Source organism: Delphinus delphis, chromosome 20 (assembly GCF_949987515.2).
Source record: "Delphinus delphis chromosome 20, mDelDel1.2, whole genome shotgun sequence".
NCBI classification, from domain to species: domain Eukaryota; kingdom Metazoa; phylum Chordata; class Mammalia; order Artiodactyla; family Delphinidae; genus Delphinus; species Delphinus delphis.
In genome coordinates, this window is record NC_082702.1 from 7,210,171 (window position 1) to 7,231,321 (window position 21,151).

Here is a 21,151-nt window from a genome sequence, read left to right on the forward strand (position 1 = left end):
CAACAGATGAATGGCTAAGGAAGATGAGGTACATATATACAATGGAATACTGCTCAGCCATGAAAAAGAATGAAATAATGCCATTTGCAGCAACACGGATGGACCGAGAGATAATTACACTAAGTGAAGTAAGTCAGAGAAAGACAAATATCAGGTGATATCACTTATATGGGGAATCTAAAAAAATGATACAAAAAACTTACGAAATAGAAATAGACTCACAGACATAGAAAACAAACTTATGGTTACCAAAGGGGAAGGGGGGAGGGATAAATTGGGAATTTGAAATTAACAGGTACACACTACTTTATATAAAATAGATAAACAACAAGGACCTACTATATAGCACAGGGAACTATATTCACTATCTTGTAATAACCTAGAATGGAAAAGAATCTGAAAAAGAATATATATACATATATATATATATATATATATATATAAAACTGAATTACTTTGCTGTATACCTGAAACACTGTAAATCAACTATACTTCAATTTAAAACATTTTAAGGGACTTCCCTGGTGGTCCAGTGGTTTAGACTCTGCACTCCCAATGCAGGGGGCTTGGATTCAAACCCTGGTTGTGGAACTAAGATCCCACATGCCACGTGGCACAGCCAAAAAATAAAAACAAAAAAAAATTTTTTTTAATGTGTTATAGAAATTTTCAAATATATCCCTGCAAAGCAGAAGGGTATAATGCACCCCCATATACCCAGCTCCAACAGTTATCAACATATGACCTTTATTCTTTCATTTATAATCCCCTGCATTTGACTTCCCTACCCCCCACTGGATTATTTTAAAGCAAGCACCCTCCATGATATCATTTCATCCCCATCACCCAGTTTCTTCTCCAACATTTCACAATGAAAATTTCTAAATATTCAGAAAGTTGAAACAACTGTACAGCAAACACCCATATACCCCATCGCCCCAATGCTGGCATTAACATTTTACTCCACTCGCTTTATCACAAGTCCATCTGGCCTTCCCTTCCTCCATCCATCAATCCATCATGTGTTTTATTTATTTATTTATTTATTTATTTTTTGCGGTACGCGGGCCTCTCACTGTTGTGGCCTCTCCCGTTGCGGAGCACAGGCTCCGGACGCGCAGGCTCAGCGGCCATGGCTCACGGGCCTAGCCGCTCCGCGGCATGTGGGATCTTCCCGGACCGGGGCACGAACCCGTGTCCCCTGCATCGGCAGACGGACTCTCAACCACTGCGCCACCAGGGAAGCCCCTTTTTTTTTAATTTTTAAAAAATTTATTTATTTTATTTGCTTGCGCCGGGTCTCAGTTGCAGCAGGCGGGCTCCTTAGTTGCAGCTTGCCGGCTCCTTAGTTGCGGCACGTGAACTCTTAGTTGCAGCATGCATGCAGGATCTAGTTCCCTGACCAGGGATCTAACCCAAGCCCCCTGCACTGGGAGGGCAGGAGTCTTTTTTTTTTCCCCAAGTTATCCTAATTTATTTATTTCTTTATGTTAATTTTATTTATTTATTTATTTATGGCTGCGTTGGGTCTTCGTTGCTGCGCGCGGGCTTTCTCTAGTTGCGGCAAGTGGGGGCTACTCTTCGTTGCCGTGCACGGGCTTCTCGTTGCGGTGGCTTCTCTTGTTGTGGAGCACGGGTTCTAGGCGAGCAGACTCAGTAGTTGTGGCACACGGGCTTAGTTGTCCACGGTATGTGGGATCTTCCCAACCAGGGCTTGAACCCATGTCCCCTGCGTTGGCAGGCAGATTCTTAACCACTGTGCCACCAGGGAAGTCCAAATCCATCATGTATTTTTTTTTTTTTTGCGATACGCAGGCCTCTCACTGTTGTGGCCTCTCCTGTTGCGGAGCACAGGCTCCGGACGCGCAGGCCCAGCGGCCATGGCTCACGGGCCCAGCCGCTCCGCGGCATGTGGGATCCTCCCGGACCGGGGCACGAACCCACGTCCCCTGCATCGGCAGGCGGACTCTCAACCACTGCGCCACCAGGGAAGCCCCCATCATGTATTTTTTTTCCCCATCATGTATTTTTAATCCATTCAAAGTAAGTTGCAAATAGCACTATTCACAGTAGCCAAGATATGGAAACAACCAGGTGGTATATACACACAATGGAATATTATCTGGCCGTGAGAAAAGAGGATATTCTGCTGTTTTCAGCCACGCGGACAGACCCTGAGCACATTATGCTAAGCTAGATAAACCAGACAGAAAAGACAAGTACTGTATGATTTCACTTATATGCGGAATCTTAAAAGTCTAACCTGTAAAAAAAGATTAAAATGGTGGTTACCAGCAGATAGGGTGTGGGAGATACGATTGATGTTGTTTAAGGGTACAAACTTGCAACAAATAATAAATAAGCCATAGAGATCTAATACACAGTATAGTGAATATAGATAACAATATTGTGCTATAATGATGTGATAATATAGCTACAATGGCAATCATATTATAATATATAAATGTATCAAAGTAAGACACACTTTAAATTTATAAACACTATATGTCTGGGAATTCCCTGGCAGTCCAGTGATTAGGACTTGGCCCAGGTTTGATCCCTGGTCAGGGAACTAAGATCCCACAAGCCGTGCAGTGTGGCAAAAAACAAAACAACACAACAACAACAAAGTCAAATTTATTCAATAAAAAAACAATTAAAAAACAGAATAAAACAAAGTTGCAGATATCAGTACTCATCAACCCTGTTACGGGTTGCATTACGTCCTGCAAAAGACGCTCAAGTCCTAACCCGCAGTAGCTGTGAATTTGCCTTATTTGGAAATAGGGTCTTTGCAGATGATCAAGTTAAGACATGGTCATTTGGGTGGGCCCTAATCCAATATGTCCAGTTTCTTAAAAGGGGGGAAATTTGGACACAGAGATAAACAGTTCCACAGAGAAGATAGTGTGAAGACCCAGGGAGAAGATGGCCATCTACAAACCAAGGAACACCTAAGGATACCAGATACTAGGAGAGAGGCACAGATTCTCCCTCACAGCCTCAGAAGGAACCAACCCTGCTGACACGTTGACCTTGGACTTCTGGCCTGCAGAACTTTCAGACAATAACTATCTATGGTTTAAGACGCTCAGTCTGCAGGACTTTGTTACAGCAGTCCCGGGGTCTAACACAACTCCAAATATTCAACATGTACATAATGAACTACAGTTCAGTGCTTGCTTAGACTCTAACAGGCAGAATTCACACACAATAAGAGGCTCAGATCCCAGGTGCGCAAATCGACAAGCTTTGACAAATGTCCACATGGCCATCACCCAGTTTTGATTCCCTTTATATCACGTTCGGACATTTGGTATTTTTGGTTTGTTTCTATTGCCTGCCTGTCCCCTTCCAACCCCCCATAGAATGTAAGATCCTCCCGTGCTGGTATTCAATCCTCATCGTCCCCCAGATCCTGGGAAAGTGACAAATCCAATGTATTACATGATGAAGCAAGTCTGAATGGGGGGGCTGGGTGACCCCACAGTGAGTTTCAGGGAAAGGTAATTTGGACCCCTCCCAAGAACCAGTGGGTCCGTCCACTCTAAGTTCTGGACTAGAAGGAATTTCACTGTGCTTCTGAAGGGGAGGGACAGATCGGGGTAGAACTAGAATCCTGAACAAGAGTTCACTGAGCCCCCCGGGGGAACGTGCCAAGTCATGTTTCCCCACCCTTGTGCCCCCCCCCCCGTTACTGGGGCCCTTTGGTTGGGTCCTTTATGAGGCAGGCTTGTGGGGACAGGGGACCTTGAGGGCCAGTGGTCAGTGTAGGTGGAGAGCCTCAGAGGAAGGAGCCCCTGGGAGCCGGGCCCTCCACAGGCCATGGCGAGCGTGGTGGTGAAGACGATCTGGCAGTCCAAAGAGATCCATGAGGCTGGGGACCCCCCCGCGGGGGTCGAGAGTCGCTCCCAGCTGGTCCCCGAGGCTCCTGGGGGTGTGACCAGCCCAGTCAAAGGGATCTCAAAGAAAAAGAAGGCTGTGTCCTTCCACGGGTGGGTTTGTCACAGCCTGTCGGGGGCGGTCCCAGCACCCAGCCCTTGCCTCTGACAGAGCACAAGTCCCACTGTGGGTGCTGGTGGAAAGGGAGGAAAACAGGCAGCAGGGATGGAGGAGAAAGAAGAAAGCAGGCGGCGAAGTTGAAATCAGAGAGAGTAGGGAATGCGCAGACAGGGAGGTGGGAGGGGCCATACCCTGCTGGGGTGGCATCTTGACCCTCCTGCCTGTTTCTCCTCCCTAGGGTGGAGCCTCGGATGTCCTATGAGCCAATGCACTGCTGCCTGAACCTCAAACGGTCCTCAGCCTGCACCAATGTGTCCCTGCTCAACCTGGCCACCATGGAGCTCACCGACTCCTCGGGGACAGACTCAACCGTGGAAGACAGCAGCCTGATGGCATTGCCCGTGCCCATCCCACCCTGGGCTCCAGATGACCCAGACATCACGGAAATACTGGTGAGAGGGCCCTCGGCCGGGCTGGGGAATACGAGGGTTCTCCCCTGGTGGTAGGCAAATACTGAGGATGGGTTTGGGGGGGTGTCTTCTTGATTTGGAATGAGAAGGTTCGTGTCACCCTTTGAGGCCCTACAGTCAGCCATAAATCTGCTCCATCCAGGGTGAATGCTGCCGGCTGCCTGCGAGTTGGTCTTTTGTTCGTTCAGTCACTTCCAAATGTCCTGGGTGAAGCTGGAGTCACAGATAGGAATCGGGCCAGGTCCCTGCCCCAGGGAAGCCCCCCGTCTGGTGGGAGTGACAGATACAGACTGGGGTGACAAATTCCACAATGGAGGTAACACTGGGGATTCCAGAAAAGGGCCCCTCAAACCAGGCTAGGGGTATCAGGGAAAACTTCTGGAGGAGGCAGTGTTGGAACTGGGCTTTGACGGATAAGCAGGAGTTCTCTGAGTGGACCACCTCAGACTGTGGGGCAAAACTGGGAGGTGAGCAAGACCTAGGAGAATTTAGAGAATTCCTGACTAGAGCATAGAATGCTACAGCTTGGTCCTTTAACTCTCCCACCAACCTTCACCCCCTGCCAGGCTTCTCCTGGGTCAGACCCTGAACTTGGCTTGACATGGACACTGAGAATTACACTAACAATAATCACGGCCAGAATGATACTAATAAGATTCACTAGCGGGAATTCCCTGGCGGTCCAGTGGTTAGGATTCCAACCTGCAGTGGGCATGGCTTCAATCCCAGCTCAGGGAACTAAGACCCCGCATGCCACACAGCATGGTCAAAAAAAAAAAAAAAAAAAGATTCACTAGCACATACTGAGCACTTTCTGTGTTCCAGGAGCCTCAGTGCCCTCATCTGTAAAATGGAGATGCACGTGTTTGTTCTTTCAAGAAATATTTCTTAAACACCTACAATGTGCCAGGCACTGCTCTAGGAAGAGGAAATATAGCAGCACCCAAAACAGAGTTCTGGAGAGAATTGCACCCATCTCATGAGGTTGTCATGACAATGAAATGAAATTCGTTCATGTAAAATGTTTAGCACAATAGTCAGTTGTATGCACGGAATAGTTAGTCATTATTTTTATCCTCATTTCACAGATGAAGATATTGAGCCCCTTGAAGGTTAATTAGCATACCCAAAGTCATACGGCTTCTAAGTAGTGGAGCCGGGCTTAGGAGTCAGCACCTGCATTGCTGGGGGCAGTAGAGGTCACCGTGGGAGCCCTGAAGAAGGCCTTGGCCCAGCCGACCATGGTCAAGGAAGGCTTTCTAGAAAAGGCAGCACACAAGCTGGATCTTGAAGATAAAGGAAGGCAGAATACAGGGAAGGGTGTTCCACCTAGCTGGAACAGCATACGCAAAAGGGCAGGAGTTGAAAAGAGCCTGGGGAACATGTCCTTGTGGCTAGATTGTGGTGTGTGGGAGAGGTAAGGCTGGCAGGGGGTGGGCACAGGACACAGAGGCTGAGAAATGTGGGCATTCTCCATTCTCTTGAGGACAATGGGGAGCCACTGAGGGTTCCTGGGCAGGGGACAGGAGCAACACACGGCATTTGGGCTCCATACCCATTTACTGAGCATCTGCTATGTTCCAGGCACTGTGCTACATCCCTATGGTGGGGGGGGGGGCTCTCATTTTCCTCTCTTAGAGGTTCTGCAAGGAAGATGAAAACAAAAATAAGTGAGGTAGAGAGAGGTGGAGTGACCCCCTGCAAGGTTAGAGAGCTTGTAAGAAGCAGCGTCAGGACCAGAAGCTTAGCGAGTGTGATGTTTTCTTTCCCTAGAAGATGCCTCTGGCCCCGGGTGGGAGACGTTTGGAGGGGAGAGATTGGAGGCAGGCAGGCCGGGCGAGGGTCCAGGGTAAGAGGACCAGGTGGAGAGAAGCCAGCAGGCAGAGAGAGAGAGTCCAGGTGGGATGGATGGCCTGGGAGGCGTCCCCTCCCGCCAGAACACTTTCCTCCCCTTCTCTTCCAGCATCGCTCAGGCAGCACTTGCAGAGGTCCGCCTCCCACCGGAGCTATTTCTGAGTCACATCCTCCAGAGGATTGTGATGGCTGAGAAAGAGCCCTGGGCGGCCAAGATAAAGGTCTGATGCAGCTGCAGCTCACTGTGGGGCTGCAGGGGAGCATCAGCCTCTATGGGGCTTCTCCATAAAATGGAAAAAGTACTGTCAGTCAACACCTTAGGGTATGGGCAGGAACCGTGAGGAGGTGGGCAGGAAGAACACAGGCTGGCACACAGCATCTGAGCTACATCGGGAGAGAAATCTGGAGATGGGCAGAGAGGGGGGTGGGGCGGAAACCCAGAGAGAAAGGAGGACAGAGACCCAGAGAGAGGAGGATGGGGACCTGGGGAGGGGGACAGAGACAGAAAACCAGAGCTAGAGGGGGCCAGAGACCCAGAGAAGGAAGGAACGGACACCAGAGAGAGAGGTGGGACAGAGAACTAGAGAGGAAAGGAAGAGAACCTGGGAGCGACGGAGACCCTGGGTGAGAGAGTGATAATTCCCAGACTGGATGGAGGGTCAGCAGAAGAATGGTGAAGCAAACAGCTTTGGCTCCTGGCTTTTTTTTTTTTTTTTTGGCCGTGCTGTGCAGTTTGTGGGATTTTAGTTCCCCGACCAGGAATTGAACCCAGGCCCCTGGCAGTGAGAGCATGGAGTCCTAACCACGGGACCACCAGGGAATTCCCTGGCTCCTGTCTTAAGCTCTGACATCTTTATGAGGCCAAAGGATGCAACTGAGGAGGTAGTATTGCTTTGGAGGAAGGTCAGTGCCTCCATGCGGAAATGGCCAGAGCAGGTCTTTTGAGTCCTGCTTGGAACTTGTCCTGCTGTCTACAGATTTCCCTGAGGCTGCTGTAGGGTCTTGGTGCTAAGCCCTTTCCTGGTAGGTCCTGTCGTGTTGTCTTTATGTTTAACGATGCTGACACTAATCACTGCACTTGGCTTATGGATCCTATCATCTTCTTGACCTTTCCTCACCACCATCTGAGCAAGGTATCCTCATTCCCATTTGACAAGAAGGGAAACCGAGGCAGGCTCGGAGTGGGGAATTGGATTGCCCAGTTGCATGGCATCTGGATGGCCAAGGAGAGGTTTATCCCCAGGTTTGGCTCCCCACCACCACCATGCCATTCGCTTTTTTAGCCAAGGCTAGCAGTGAAGCTAAAACTCACCTCCAGGGACCCTAGCTGCATTTTCTCTTTTCCCAAGTATTGACCAAGGGCCTTTCTGGGTTAGCCTGTGTTCCTCCCAACAGCAGCCCTGTGAAGGTAGTTGTTAGTCCCTCCCCATTTTACAGGTAGGGAAACAGAGGCTTAGAGAGGTGAAGTCCCCTCCCTGAGGTCACACAGCTAGTAAGTGGAAGAACTGAGTTGACTCCAGAACCTGCTCCCCTAGTTTCCCAGAGCAGCTACCTATGGGAAATCCAAGACCGTTGGGTCTTCAGTTTAAAAATATCACAGCTATTGCTGTGAAACAAATGATTCCCGACCTTAAAACAACAGACCTGGAGTGGCTTAATTGGGTGGTTCTGGCTTAGGGTCTCTCATGAGGTTGTAGTCAAGATTTTGGCAGGGGCTGCAGTCATCTGAAGGCTTGATTGGAGCTGGAGGTTGGGCTTCCAAGATGGCGCACTCACATGGCTCTTGGTTGGAGGCCTCAGTTCCTTGCCACACGGGCCTCTCCATAGGTAGTTGCTTAGAACATGGCAACTATCATTCTCCAGAGTAAGAGTGAGCAAGAAGGAAGACATGGTTCCTCTTACGAACTCATTTCTTAAGTCACATACCGTCACTTCTGCCTTATTCTATTTACTAGGTATGAGTCACTAAGTCCAGCTGACACTCAAGTGACAGGAATAAGGCTGCACATTTTAAAAGAGCCTCAAAAACTTTGTGGGCATATTTTAAACCACCATGGTTTTGTGTGGGTTTTATTGGTTTTAAATTTTTTTTCTTTTTTGTAGGTGCCCTTCACCAGGATGAGCAAGTTCCCTTGTGCTTCTAGTTTGTTGAGGGTTTTTATCATGAAAGGGCATTGGATTTTGTCAAATGCTATTTCTCTATTCATTGACATGATTGTATTTTTTCCCCCTATATTTCACTAATACGGAATGTTACATGGGTTAATTTTCACGTTGAACCAAATTTACATTCCTGGGATAAATCCTACTTGGCATGGTGTATAATCCTTTTTATACGCTGCTGGACTTGGTTTGCTAGTATTCTGTTGAAAATTTTGTGGCTGCTTTCAGAAGGAATATGGATCTGTAGTTTTATTATCTGGTGATGTCTTTGGTTTTGGTATCAGGGTAACATTGGCCTCATAGAATGAGTTAGTTCCCTCCTCTTCTGTTTTGTTTGTTTTCTGTTTTTTTGTTTTTTTGTTTTTTGGTGAAGGGTTTGAGATGAATTGGCAGCAACTCTTTTTCAAATGATTGGTAGAATTCACCAGTGAAGCCATCTGGGCTTTTTTTGTTGGAAGTTTTAAAATTACTAACTCAACCTCTTTACTTATTACAGGTCTATCTAGATGTCCGAGCTCTTCTTGAGTTAGTGTTTTGCTAGGAATTTGTCCATTTCATCTAGATTATCAAGTTTGATGACATACAATTGTTCATAGTGTTCCCTTTTCATCTTTTGATGAAACATACAATTTTTGATGACATACAATTGTTCATAGTGTTCCCTTTTCATCTTTTCTCTTTCCGTAAGATTGGTAGTAATGTCCTCTTTCCTTCCTGATTTTAGTAATTTGAGCCTTCTTCCTCTTTTTCATGGTCAGTCTAGCTTAAAACTTGTCAATTTTGTTGACCTTTTCAAAAAACCAACTTCTGGTTTTGTTGATTTTTCTCTACTGTTTTTCTATTCTCTATTTCATTTTTTTCCACTCTAATCTTTATTATTTCCTTCATTCTGCTAGCTTTGGGTTAAGTTGTCCCTTCTTTTTCTAGTTTCTTAAGGTGGAAGATTAGGTTACTGATCTTAAGTTCTTTTATTTTTTTTATTTTTGCGGTACATGGGCCTCTCACTGCTGTGGCCTCTCCCGTTGCGGAGCACAGGCTCCGGACGCATAGGCTCAGCAGCCATGGCTCACGGGCCCAGCCGCTCCGCGGCATGTGGGATCCTCCTGGACCAGGGCACGAACCCGTGTCCCCTGCATCGGCAGGCGGACTCTCAACCACCGCACCACCAGGGAAGCCCTTAAGTTCTTTTTTGATGTAGGTGTTTACAGCTCTAAATTTCCCTCAAAGTATTGCCTCTGCTGCATCCCACAAGTTTTGGTATGTTGTGTTTTCATTTTCCCTCATTCCTAAGTATAATTTCTCTTGTGATTTCTTCTTCTACCCATTGGCTGTTTATGAGTGTGTTGTTTAATTTCCATATATTTGTGAGTTTCTCAAATTTCTTTCTGCTATTGATTCCTGATTTCATTCTACTGAGGTCATTGAGGTCAGAAAACATACTTTTTTTTCAAATCCTTTTAAATTTATTGAGACTTGTTTTGTCACTTAATATATGGTCTGTCCTCGACCATATGAACAACGTTTAATTTCACTTGAGAAGAATGTGTATTCTTTTGTTGGGTGGAATGTTCTGTAGGTGCCTGTTAGGTCTGGTTGGTTTATAGTGTTGTCCAAGTCTTCTATCTCCTTGTTGATCTAGTTGTTCAATCCATTCTTGAAAGTGAGGTATTGTAGTCTCCAACCATTACTGTTAAATTGTCAATTTCTCCCTTCAATTCTGTCAGTGTCTTTTTTTTCTTTTTGGCCACACTGTGGGGCTTGCAGATCTTAGTTCCCTGAGCAGGGATTGAAACTGGGCCCTCAGCAGTGAAAGCACAGAGTCCTAACCACTGGACTGCCAGGGAATCCCCAATTCTAACAGTTTTTGATTCATGTGTTTTGAAGCTCTATTAGGTGCATATATATTTATGATTGTTATAATCCCCTCAATGACTTGACTCATAGATTTGGCCAGTTTGGAGGGGTGGAATTTGGGGGTTCCCGACTCCACCATTTTGCTGATGTCACCTTAATACAATATTGCTTATCACACTTGTTCTCCAGAGCAGTTATGCAAGAAATGTGAAGTTGTTCCCATTTTACAATGGAGAAAGCTTGCTCTCTCTTTTCTCTTTGTGTATTAGTTCAACAGCTGTGAAAGAAACCAAAATAGCTGGTGGAAGCAGGATGGTTTATTGCTCACATAAATGTCTCAAGTATAGCAGGTCTCTTCAAATGAAGTAGGTTAGAGGCTCCAGTGTTCTGGGGGCTCAGCTATTAAGCCACAAGTTTGGTTGCTGTAACAAAAAGGTACAAAGTAGCATAGTTTCAACAAGATGGAAAATGTTCTCTTGGTTACATGTATAAAAGTATTCATAAGTGGTTGGAATTAAGTATGGCGGCTTCACAGTGTTGAGGATTCAGTTTGTTTTTTTTTGCAGTACGCGGGCCTCTCACTGCTGTGGCCTCTCCCGTTGCGGAGCACAGGCTCCGGACGCGCAGGCTCAGCGGCCATGGCTCACGAGCCCAGTTGCTCCGCGGCATGTGGGATCCTCCCGGACCGGGGCACGAACCCGCGTCCCCTACATCAGCAGGTGGACTCTCAACCACTGAGCCACCAGGGAAGCCCCAGTCTTCTTTTATATTGTGTCCTCCATCTCATGGTCCAAGATGGCTGCTCTGGCTTTAGCTATCAACATGGTAGGGAGAGAGAAAGGGAGGTGTGCTACTTTTCTTTATTAAAGGCATGACTTGGAAATTGCCTGCATTATCTCCACTCATATTCCACATGGCCACACCTGGCTGTAAAGGCAGCTGGGAATTGTCGTCTTTGGCTGAGCAGTGAGGTACCAGGCTAACTCTTCTATAAATGTGGGAATGGGAGAGTGGAGATCCATGATAGATATTCATCCCTCCTGAGCCAGTTTGTTTGACAGGAGTCACAAAGCATTTTATGGTGACATAAGGTAGCAATGAACAGAGGCCATATGGCGTCATGGTTTGAAACAAAGGCTCTGAGCATAAATTCTGACAAGGTCACCTCCTGTCTCGTGTACCCGGGAGTACAAGGGACATCCCCTCTCTGGGCCTCATTTGCCTCGCTTGCAAAATGGGGCAAATAACCTCAAAAGGTGTGGTTGTGAGGAATAAAAAGGAAAATGTGGGTAAGAGCTTGGCCTGGTGCATCGTGAGTGCTTATATCTGGAAAGTGGGTTATCTTTGGAATTCTCCACTGCCTGGAGGGAAAGACAGGCATGTGTTTTAACAGTTTATCTTATTTATGTATGTGGACCCCAAAGGCGTTTATCTCAGGTTAAGACCAACCTCCTTCTCCCCCATGTCTGAGCTTCCCACTCCCGACTCCCTCCTGGATCCTACTTATTTTTCTTGCCATCCGCTAAGCAGAAAACGAGGCTGCCCCCCGGTTTTATACCAAGAATCAAAGAGGCGCAGCCCTGGCCCCAAATTCCACAGCTATTCCAGGGCAGAATCCAGGTGTAAAGCTAGTTCTAGACCTTCTCTTGTGGTTGGGGTTTGCTCCCACGCACCCACTGACCCACCTGTCTCCCATTCTTCCCCAGAGCTGGGTTAACAGTGGATTGGTCCACGCCAAAGATTCCATCACCAGCTTGAAGGAAAAGACCACCCGGGTTAACCAGCACGTGCACACGCTGCAGGTCGTGAGGACCACCCGCCCCCTCCCGCAACATCTCCTCTTCCTCCGGGGCACGTTGCCCTCTTAGAGCTATCCTCCAACTCAATGCACCCATAGCCCCGTTGGGGAGAATGAGGCTCAGAAGGGAAAGGAAGCTTCCCACCTCTCCTCCCCACGGGGTGTCTCCTTGAGGCCCTGGCTAACCTCTCCTCCCTTCCATGCTCCAGAGTGAGTGTTCTGTGCTGAGTGAGAATCTAGAGAGGAGGCGGCAAGAGGCGGAAGAACTAGAAGGGTACTGTAGTCAACTCAAGGTGAGCCGCTGTGGGGCAGGAACGGGGCAGGAGTAGGAAGTGGAAGTAGGAAGAGGGTGAGAGGAAGAGGGGAGGAATGGAGTGGTGGACAGGTGAGAGGTGGGGTGAAGTGGAAAAGGAGTATGGCAGAGGTCCGAGGAAGAACCATTTCTTTAGCCAAGGGAACCAAGCCGGGAAAGGGCAGACCAATAAGCAGAAGGCAGACCTTGCGGAAGGAGGGGGCGTGCCTTAAACGCGGGGGGTGGAGGCTATATGGAAAATAGCGAGGGTAAGGGTTGGGAGGCGGAACTGGAATGCGAAGGCAGGGGCCCTGCCCTGGTGTCCTGACCCAGGAGAACTGCCGGAAGGTGACCCGGTCGGTGGAAGATGCTGAAATAAAAACCAACGTCCTGAAGCAGAACTCTGCCCTGCTGGAGGTAAGGGGGAGGTGTCTAAGGGTTTGAGGAAGGTACTCAAGTAACCGAGGTACTTGAGGTAGACTTCAGGTGGGACTTCTCGCCCTGCCACCACCACCACCACACTGCCCCTTCATGTTCATGGTCATACTTTTCCATGCACAGTCATATTCAAGTCCCGGAGAGAGGGATTCGTATCGGACTTGGAGTGGGAATGCCTGTCCTGCCCACATACCCACTCATTTCCCACCAAAATGTTGGAAAAGCTTCAGCTGTTCTTCCTAAACAGGAGGGACTGGAATTGGATGCCTTCGAGGATTAGAGTAAGGGTGGAGGGATAGATGGAGACAAAGAGGCAGGCATTCAGTCCAAGGTGAGTTGGACTCCAGCTGGGCTTCGAATGGGGCATCCCTCCCTAGTAACAGCAAGCGGGAGTCCATCAAGACTTCAGGTGGGACTTCCCGATATCCCGTGTCCACATCCATTCACTTTCCAGCCTCAGGAATTCACTGGGCGGATTTGGTGGTGGAGGCGGTGGTAGTGGTGGGAGGCAAGGGGCCGGACGCAGTAACCCTGCCCTCTTTCCCCGCCCAGGAGAAGCTGCGCTACCTCCAGATGCAGAATGAGACGCCCAGGAGGCAGGAGGCTGAGCTGCAGGGGCTGGAGCAGAAGCTGGAGGCTGGCCTCTCCCGCCACGGCCTGGGCCTCGCCACCCAGCCCCCAGGCTGCTCCAGCCCGCCAGGGAGCCCCGACGGATCCCCACGACGGCGAGGCCTGGCCCCAGGCAGCTGGGGAATGGGGCCCCGGGCAGGGGAGGGCCCCATCGTGAGCGAGCAGGAGTTGCAGAAGGTCTCTGCCTACCTTGAGGAGCTGAGGTGAGTGGGATCCTGGGATGGGCCCAGGGGGTGGAGCCTCGAAGAGGAGCGTTCTGGGGGCGGTGACCCGGAAAGGCAGGACTTCGAAGAACCGAGTTTTGAACATAGGGCCGGTGGCAGGGGGGTCCGCGTCTGGTGAAAATGAGGTGGGCGGGTTTTGGGACGTGGCAGGTCTTTGGAGGCTCCAACTCCGGGGGACAGGGTTGGCGCGAGCGGTATCTTGAGGAGGCAGTGTCTGGAGGAGCTGATGTGGGGCTGGGAGGCAGGCCGAGAGAAGGCCAGGATACCTGATAAGGGGATAGAGGCAGGGTTCTGGAGGACATGAGAGGATCCCAAATAAATGAACAGGACAGGAGAATTCGGGGACAGAGTGGGTCCGGAGCCACGGGCGTGGTCTTGGCGGGGCGCGGCGGACGGGGACGTATTCAAACCTAGCCCTGACGCGTTCCTTACCTCTACCCTTACAGGAGGGAGGTGTCCTCACTGACCGCCCGGTGGCATCAGGAGGAGGGGGCCGTGCAGGAGGCCCTACGGCTGCTCGGGGGCCTAGGCGGCAGGATCGACAGCTTCCTGGGCCAGTGGGAGCGAGCGCAGCGCGAGCAGGCTCAGGCCGCGCGGGGCCTGCAAGACCTGCGGGGCCGCACGGAAGAGCTGTGCACCATGTAAGGACCCAGACTAGCGCACGGGGCGGGGAGGTGGGAGGGCGGAGCCTTGAGGGAAAGGGGTGGGCCAATCAGCTGGAGCCAATCGGGTGGAGCGCATATACTGACAGGTGGAAACCCCAGTTAGAGAGTAGGGAGGGGCGTGTTATACCTAAGAAGCACTGAGGGGCGGAGCCACTTAGAGAAGAGGTGAGTTCCACACCTTACAAGGACAAGGGGCGGAGCCAAGCAGGAACAGGGGAAACCAATTAGAGAACAGGGAGGTACATTCCCGACAATAAAATGCAAAAGGAGGTACCAATCAGAGCAGAGGGGGCAAGGCAGAGCGGGGTATTGAAAACTGGGTGGAGACAGAGGTGCTGGGCTAATTTTGGGTGGAGCCTTGCTGGGACTACAGGTTTCCCTGCCATCCAAAAGTAGAGCAGTTCCTGTGAAACCTTCGGTAAGCCAAAATAGCATAAAGCGAAGAAGCAATTACCTTAGAATACATCTTGCTAACAGATGCACAAAATAAATTGAGATAAAGCACAGGTGGCCATAGACAACACAGTTCAAAGCTATGGTGGCTTGGTGCTGAGATACTGAGTGTAGTTCTCGGAGAAGGGGCTTGGTGGCGCCACTCTCGCTGCTTGGAGCGTGTCCTGCTTCTGTAACAGCTTGCTACAAAACAAATGCTTTGCGCTTTTTTGCATAAAAGGGCAAATCCTCTTCGGACTTCTTTTGGTTAGTGAAAACAGGTACTAATGTAGGCCTTTTGTAAAAATGAAGTGGGGTAAAGCGAACTTTCAAAAATCGGAGGATGCCTGTATACTGTTGGAGAGGCGACCTCACTGTACTGTTTACTCTCACACCGCAGGGTGGAGCGGTCAGCAGTGTCGGTGGCTTCACTGAGGAGCGAACTGGAGGCGCTGAGCCCAGTGAAACCGATTCTGGAGGAGCTTGGGCGGCACTTTCAGAGCTCTCGTAGAGGGTCTGACCTCTCTATGAACCTGGATCGGGCCCCCCAAGGCTCCTGTGCCCGCTGTGCCAGGTAAGGGGGCAGCGCCTGGCTCCAGGTGCATTCTGCATCGTATTGAGGACCAAGCATTGAAGGAGATGAGACTTTAGCAAGAGTAGAGAGGGAAATTCATTGTGGGAGACAGGGCATCCCCATGTATTGCAGGATGGGCCAGTCTCGCGGCATTATGGGAGTCACATTTCTTCCCTCCCCACAAGGTGAAGTCAGTGTCTTGTGGAACGCAAGAAAGACTTGATGTTTTTCGAGCATCTTGGATTTCCAGTGCATTGTGGGAAGGCTGGGCAGTGGTACTGGGTGGGAGGCAGGTTTTCTCAGTGCATCGTAGGGAAATGAGACCTTGGGGTGTTGGAAGTCGACAGATACCATGCTTGATCTGTGTTAGGAAGGGTGCAGAGCATTTCCAATACAACATGGGATCGGTTTTAACTAGTGCATTGTGGGAAATGTGAGTTTTTGATGAACCGAGGACCGTGTGGTGGAAATCCCCAGGCACTGTGAGATCTCCCCACGCTGTGGAAACCAGAGCATACCAGATGAACTGTAGTTTGGGCCCAGTGCATGGTGGGAAGGTTGCCTGGGTGCATAGTGGAAACGGGACCTGGGTGGAGGCTGGGGAGATGGGCATGGTGTATCCTGGGAATGGAGTTGGTCCGAGGCCTCTTTCACCTGGTGACTACCCCTCCCCCAGCCAGGGACAGCAGTTGTCCACGGAGTTCTTGCAGCAGCTGCTGGAGCGAGCGCTGACCCCGCTAGTGGACGAGGTGAAGCAGAAGGGCCTGGTTCCTGCCTGCCCCAGCTGCCAGAGGCTACACAAGAAGATTCTGGTACCAAGGACCATGGGCCACTATGCCCCACTTTTTGGTCAGGGCAGGGCGGGGGAGCCCCAGGCACAAGGACACTTCTGGTGTGTGGCAGGATGGGAAGGATGAGCTGTGGGCAGGAGGTGTTGGGGGAACACTTGGCTCTAATACTTTGGGATGGGGTGAGAGGGGAGCTGTTTGGTGTCTAGTGAGTCATAGGTCAATCATTATGGAAGCTTGGGTGATGGATATGGGCCCAAAGCATGATGGGACATGGATCTGGTGCACTGTGGGACAGAGGAGACAAACACCAGTCTATAGCTTCATGGAATATAAGCCTGGTTTTCTATGAGACTTAAGAGAGGCAATGCATTATATGGGATCACTGAGATCAGAGAGGGGACCCAGCGAATAGCAGGTCACAGTAAGCTAATGCATTGTGGGAAATGGAACCACAGCTCTTCGTGAGGCATTGCACACAGACTCAGGCCCAATAACTGATGGAACTTGAGGCTGGTGTACATTCTGAAACATAGAGATCTAGTATATTATGGGATATTGGCCTAATGTATGATGGGATATGAGTTGTAGTGGGTGAAACAGACAAAATGAGGCAGTAACGGACAGTCATGTGGCAGATCTAGAGGACTAAGACATGATAGGACATGGGGGCTGGTACATTGTGGGATATAGGGAACCAGAGCACTGAGGACTATTACTGTGACTGAGAGGCTGGCCTAATTGATAAGATGTGGGGGTCACATCCCATAATGTGAATTATGGGATGTAGATGATCCCCATGTGATGGGATACTGGGGCCCAGACATCAAATGCATGATGGCTCATGGGCATTAGGGGACAATGTGATAGATGCTGATTTACTGCTTACAGGGACAAAGAAGGCCAGTGCAGTAGGGGACAGATAGTGGGACAGACACAAGTCTAGTGCACAATGGGACTTGGGAGGCCCAGTGCACTGTGGGATGCTGGGGTCAGCCTCAGGCTCAAGGCATGATGGGATACTCTGGGGGAGGAATGCGGACCCTAGGGGACCCTGCCCTTTGCCCTCCACGATCCAGATCCCCCTCCACTCCCACCCCAGTCCAGCAAGCCTAGCAGCACCTACACTCCTCTCCCCAGGAGCTGGAGCGCCAGGCCTTGGCCAAACATGTCAGGGCAGAAGCCCTGAGCTCCACCCTTCGGCTGGCCCAAGACGAAGCCTTGCGGGCCAAGAACCTGCTGCTGACGGACAAGATGAAGCCAGAGTGAGGAAGGAGGCTGAGGGCATGGGAGGAGGGTGAGGTCTTGGGGAAAGGGCTTGAGTCACCCCCGGCTTCCACACCAGCCCCGAGGCATCGGGCCTCCCGAGTACTAACTGCCCACTCTCTCGTTACAGGGAGAAGGTGGCCGCTCTGGACTATCTACACTTGAAGATGTGCTCTCTCCACGATCAACTCAGCAACCTGCCACTCGAGGGGTCCATGGGGACAATGGGGGGAGGAAATGATGGGGGAACTCCCCCAAAACGTGGGGGCCCAACCCCTGAGCAATAAATGGCCCCTCATGCTGGCATGAATTCCATCTCCTTTTCGGCACCAGAAGAGGGCCAGTAAAATTGCACACGCACCATGCACCAGCCTCTGTGCTCACTATGACTTGGTCCTCAGCCAACAGGGTGTCGATGGCGGTACAGTTCTTTAGTTTCTTGGGTTTTTGTTGTCTTTTATTATTTATTTATTTATTTGCTTTTTTTATTTGGCTGCACCGGGTCTTAGTTGCTGCTTACAGGATCTTTTAGTTGCGGCATGTGGGATCTTCGTGGCGGCATGCGGGATCTGGTTCCCTGACCAGGGATCGAACCCAGGCCCCCTGCATTGGGGGCTCAGAGTCTTAACCACTGGACCACCAGGGAAGTCCAGTACAGTTCTTTGAAAAGGAGGCAGGGGGTAGAAATAAGGTTCTGTGGTGCAGTTTGAGCCTGTCAAGCCAACATTTTTTAGGATGACTTTTACTAGATAATGATATTGTCTACCACTGTGTAAGAAAACTACCCTCCCCTCCAAAAAACTTAGCTGCTTATAACATATTATCTTACATTTCTGAGGGTCAGGAATCTGGGAGTGGCATAGCTGGATGGTACAGGCTCAGGGTCCTCAAGAGTTTTCGGTGAGGATATCAGTTGGGGCTGTTGTCACCTGAAGGCTTGCCTGGGGCTGGATGTTATACTTCCAAGATGGCGTATTCACATGGCTTTTGGTTGGAGGCCTCAGTTTCTCTTGGCAGCTAACTTCCCCCAGGGCAAGCAGTCTAAGAACAAGCAGGAAGCTAAGATGCCTTTAATGACCTAGTCTTCGAAGTTGCATACCATCATTTTCTCTTTTTATATTCACTAGAACTGAGTCACTAAGTCCAGATCATACTCACAGGGTGTGTCAAAGAATTTGCAGACTTTTTTTTTTTTTTTTTTGCGGTACGCAGGCCTCTCACTGCTGTGGCCTCTCCCGTTGCGGAGCGCAGGCTCCGGATGCACAGGCTCAGCAGCCATGGCTCACGGGCCAAGCCGCTCCCGCGGCATGTGGGATCCTCCTGGATCGGGGTACGAACCCATGTCCCCTGCATCGGCAGGCGGACTCTCAACCACTGCGCCACGAGGGAAGCCCTGCAGACATATTTTGAAGAGAATGTCAATTTGTGTATATATTTTAAACCACCACACTAATACTATTTTTAAATGTACAGTTGAAATATAAACAGAAAAGTTCACAAGTTAAAAGTGAACAGCTTAGGGCTTCCCTGGTGGCGCAATGGTTGAGAATCCGCCTGACAATGCAGAGGACACAGGTTCGTGCCCCGGTCCAGGAAGATCCCACATGCCGCGGAGCGGCTAGGCCTGTGAGCTATGGCCGCTGAGCCTGCGCGTCCGGAGCCTGTGCTCCGCAACGGGAGAGGCCACAACAGTGAGAGGCCCGCGTACCGCAAAAAAAAAAAAAAAAAAAAAAAGAATCTGCCTGCCAATGGAGGGGACACGGGTTCAAGCCCTGGTCTGGGAAGATTCCACATGCCGCAGAGCAACTAAGCCCGTGCGCCACAACTACTGAGCCTGTGCTCTAGAGCCCCCAAGCCACAACTACTGAGCCTGTGTGCCACAACTACCGAAGCCCGCGGGCCTAGAGCCTGTGCTCCGCAACAAGAGAAGCCACCGCAATGAGAAGCCTGTGCGCAGCAACAAAGACCCAATGCAGCCAAAAATAAATAATTTTTTTTAAAAAGCCAGTCGTTTAAAAAAAAGTGAACAGGGCTTCCCTGGTGGCGCAGTGGTTGAGAGTTCGCCTGCCGATGCAGGGGACACGGGTTCGTGCCCTGGTCCGGGAAGACCCCACATGCCGCGGAGCGGCTGGGCCCGTGAGCCATGGCCGCTGAGCCTGCGCGTCCGGAGCCTGTGCTCCGCAACGTGAGAGGCCACAACAGTGAGAGGCCCGCGTACCACCAAAAAAAAAAAAAAAAAAGTGAACAGCTCAATGAATTCATGAAGTGGACATGTTTGTGTAACCACCACCGAGATTTAGAAACTACACCTGACCAGCATTCCCTGAACCTCAATCATTACCCTTTCCTTCTACCCCAAAGGTAACCCCTATTCTTCTAATACCATTGCAGTAAGGTAAGAAAAGAGAGACTATAGGATAGGAAAGAAGAAAACTATCATTATTCTGAGATGGCATAACAGTACATATAATCAAAGAGAATCCAACAGAATCTATAAATTACTAAAAATCAGTGAGTTTAGCAAGGAAGCTGAATAAAAGGTGACATAAAAAAAAACTCTGTATGCCAGTGATGAAAGTTTAGAAAATGAAAAACTTTCAAAGGTGCTATTTCTAAGTAGCATAGAACTAAAAAATGTCTAGGAATCCAACAAAAGATAAGTTATGATCTCTACATCAAACTTTAAAATATTATTGCGAGAAGTTAAAGACCTTAACAAATGGGGAATTATACCATATTCATGGTTTATAAGATGTCATTATAAAGATGTTACTTCTCTCTGATTGATTTATAGATTTGAAGATAGCAGGTATGAGATTTATTAATGTGGTTCTGTTTGTACCAACAAGACAGTGGGAACTGGGGGATCTAAAATCTCTCAGAGGATGAATAATTATTCTCATTTTATATAGTGCTATGGACTCTGTGTCCCTCAAAATTCATATGTTCAAGCCCTAATCCCCAATGGGGTGGTATTTAGAGATGGGGCCGTTGGGAGGTAATCAGATGAGGTCATGAGGGTGGAGCCTCAGGATGGGATTAGTGCCTTTTTAAGAAGACAGTCTCTCTCCCTACCACGTGAGAATACAGCAAGAAGGCAGCCATCTGCAAACAAGGAAGCAAGCTTTTCACCAGGCACTAAATCTGCCAGCACTTTGCCCTGGGATTTCCCAGCCTCCCGAACTGTGAGAAATAAATTGTTTAAACTACCCAGTCTCTGGAATTTTGTTATAGCAGCCTGAACTGAGGAAGCTACAGAGGAGGAACTAGGTCCAGAGAAGATAAATTATTTACACAAGGATACATAGTTAATGGGTAAAAGAACCAGAATTACAACATTTTATATTCCTCCTAGAGACAATGTATTCTAGGGATAACTGTAATCCCATTTTCCCCCTACACGGATATCATTTCACTGAAGTTCAAGCAGATGAACACCTAATCCCAGAATCCCATTTTGGGGATCTGTTTCCTGAGGTCACTCTTTGCACCAAGAACCACAGCAGTCAAGACTCAACTGAGGGACTTCCCTGGCAGTCCAGTGGTTAAGACTCCATGCTTCCACTGCAGGGGGCACAGGTTAGATCCCTGGTCATGGAACTAAGGTTCTGCAAGCCACACGGCGCAGCCAAAAAATAGAAAATTTTAAAAATTAAAATTAAAAAAAGGTAAACATGGTAAAAGACTCAACTGAATATCAC

The 21,151-nt window shown here is 49.3% G+C and overlaps 1 protein-coding gene and 1 long non-coding RNA gene across 2 annotated transcripts; one reads left to right on the forward strand and one right to left on the reverse strand.

The window, feature by feature from the left end:
- Positions 1 to 2,394: 2,394 nt before the first annotated feature.
- On the reverse strand, positions 2,395 to 14,296 carry LOC132416605 (uncharacterized). The gene is made up of 3 exons (XR_009517659.1): positions 14,158 to 14,296; positions 13,691 to 13,836; positions 2,395 to 3,418 (listed from the first exon to the last, which is right to left on the reverse strand). It is a non-coding gene; the product is annotated as an uncharacterized lncRNA (long non-coding RNA).
- Positions 3,722 to 17,932, forward strand: TSKS (testis specific serine kinase substrate). The gene is made up of 11 exons (XM_060000028.1): positions 3,722 to 3,995; positions 4,241 to 4,454; positions 12,050 to 12,145; positions 12,351 to 12,434; positions 12,767 to 12,850; positions 13,424 to 13,704; positions 14,172 to 14,366; positions 15,223 to 15,396; positions 16,073 to 16,208; positions 17,325 to 17,449; positions 17,581 to 17,932. Exons 1-11 carry the CDS (start codon positions 3,826 to 3,828, stop codon positions 17,735 to 17,737), a joined length of 1,716 nt encoding a protein of 571 aa, XP_059856011.1. The 5' UTR covers positions 3,722 to 3,825; the 3' UTR covers positions 17,738 to 17,932.
- The last annotated feature ends 3,219 nt before the right edge of the window (positions 17,933 to 21,151 follow it).

Coding starts and splice junctions, on each gene's coding strand:
- TSKS (XM_060000028.1), top strand. CDS start 3,826: ATGGCGAGCGTGGTGGTGAAGACGATCTGGCAGTCCAAAGAGATCCAT. Junction 12,146..12,350: donor AGCACGTGCACACGCTGCAG/GTCGTGAGGACC, acceptor TCCATGCTCCAG/AGTGAGTGTTCTGTGCTGAG. Junction 12,435..12,766: donor GGTACTGTAGTCAACTCAAG/GTGAGCCGCTGT, acceptor GTCCTGACCCAG/GAGAACTGCCGGAAGGTGAC.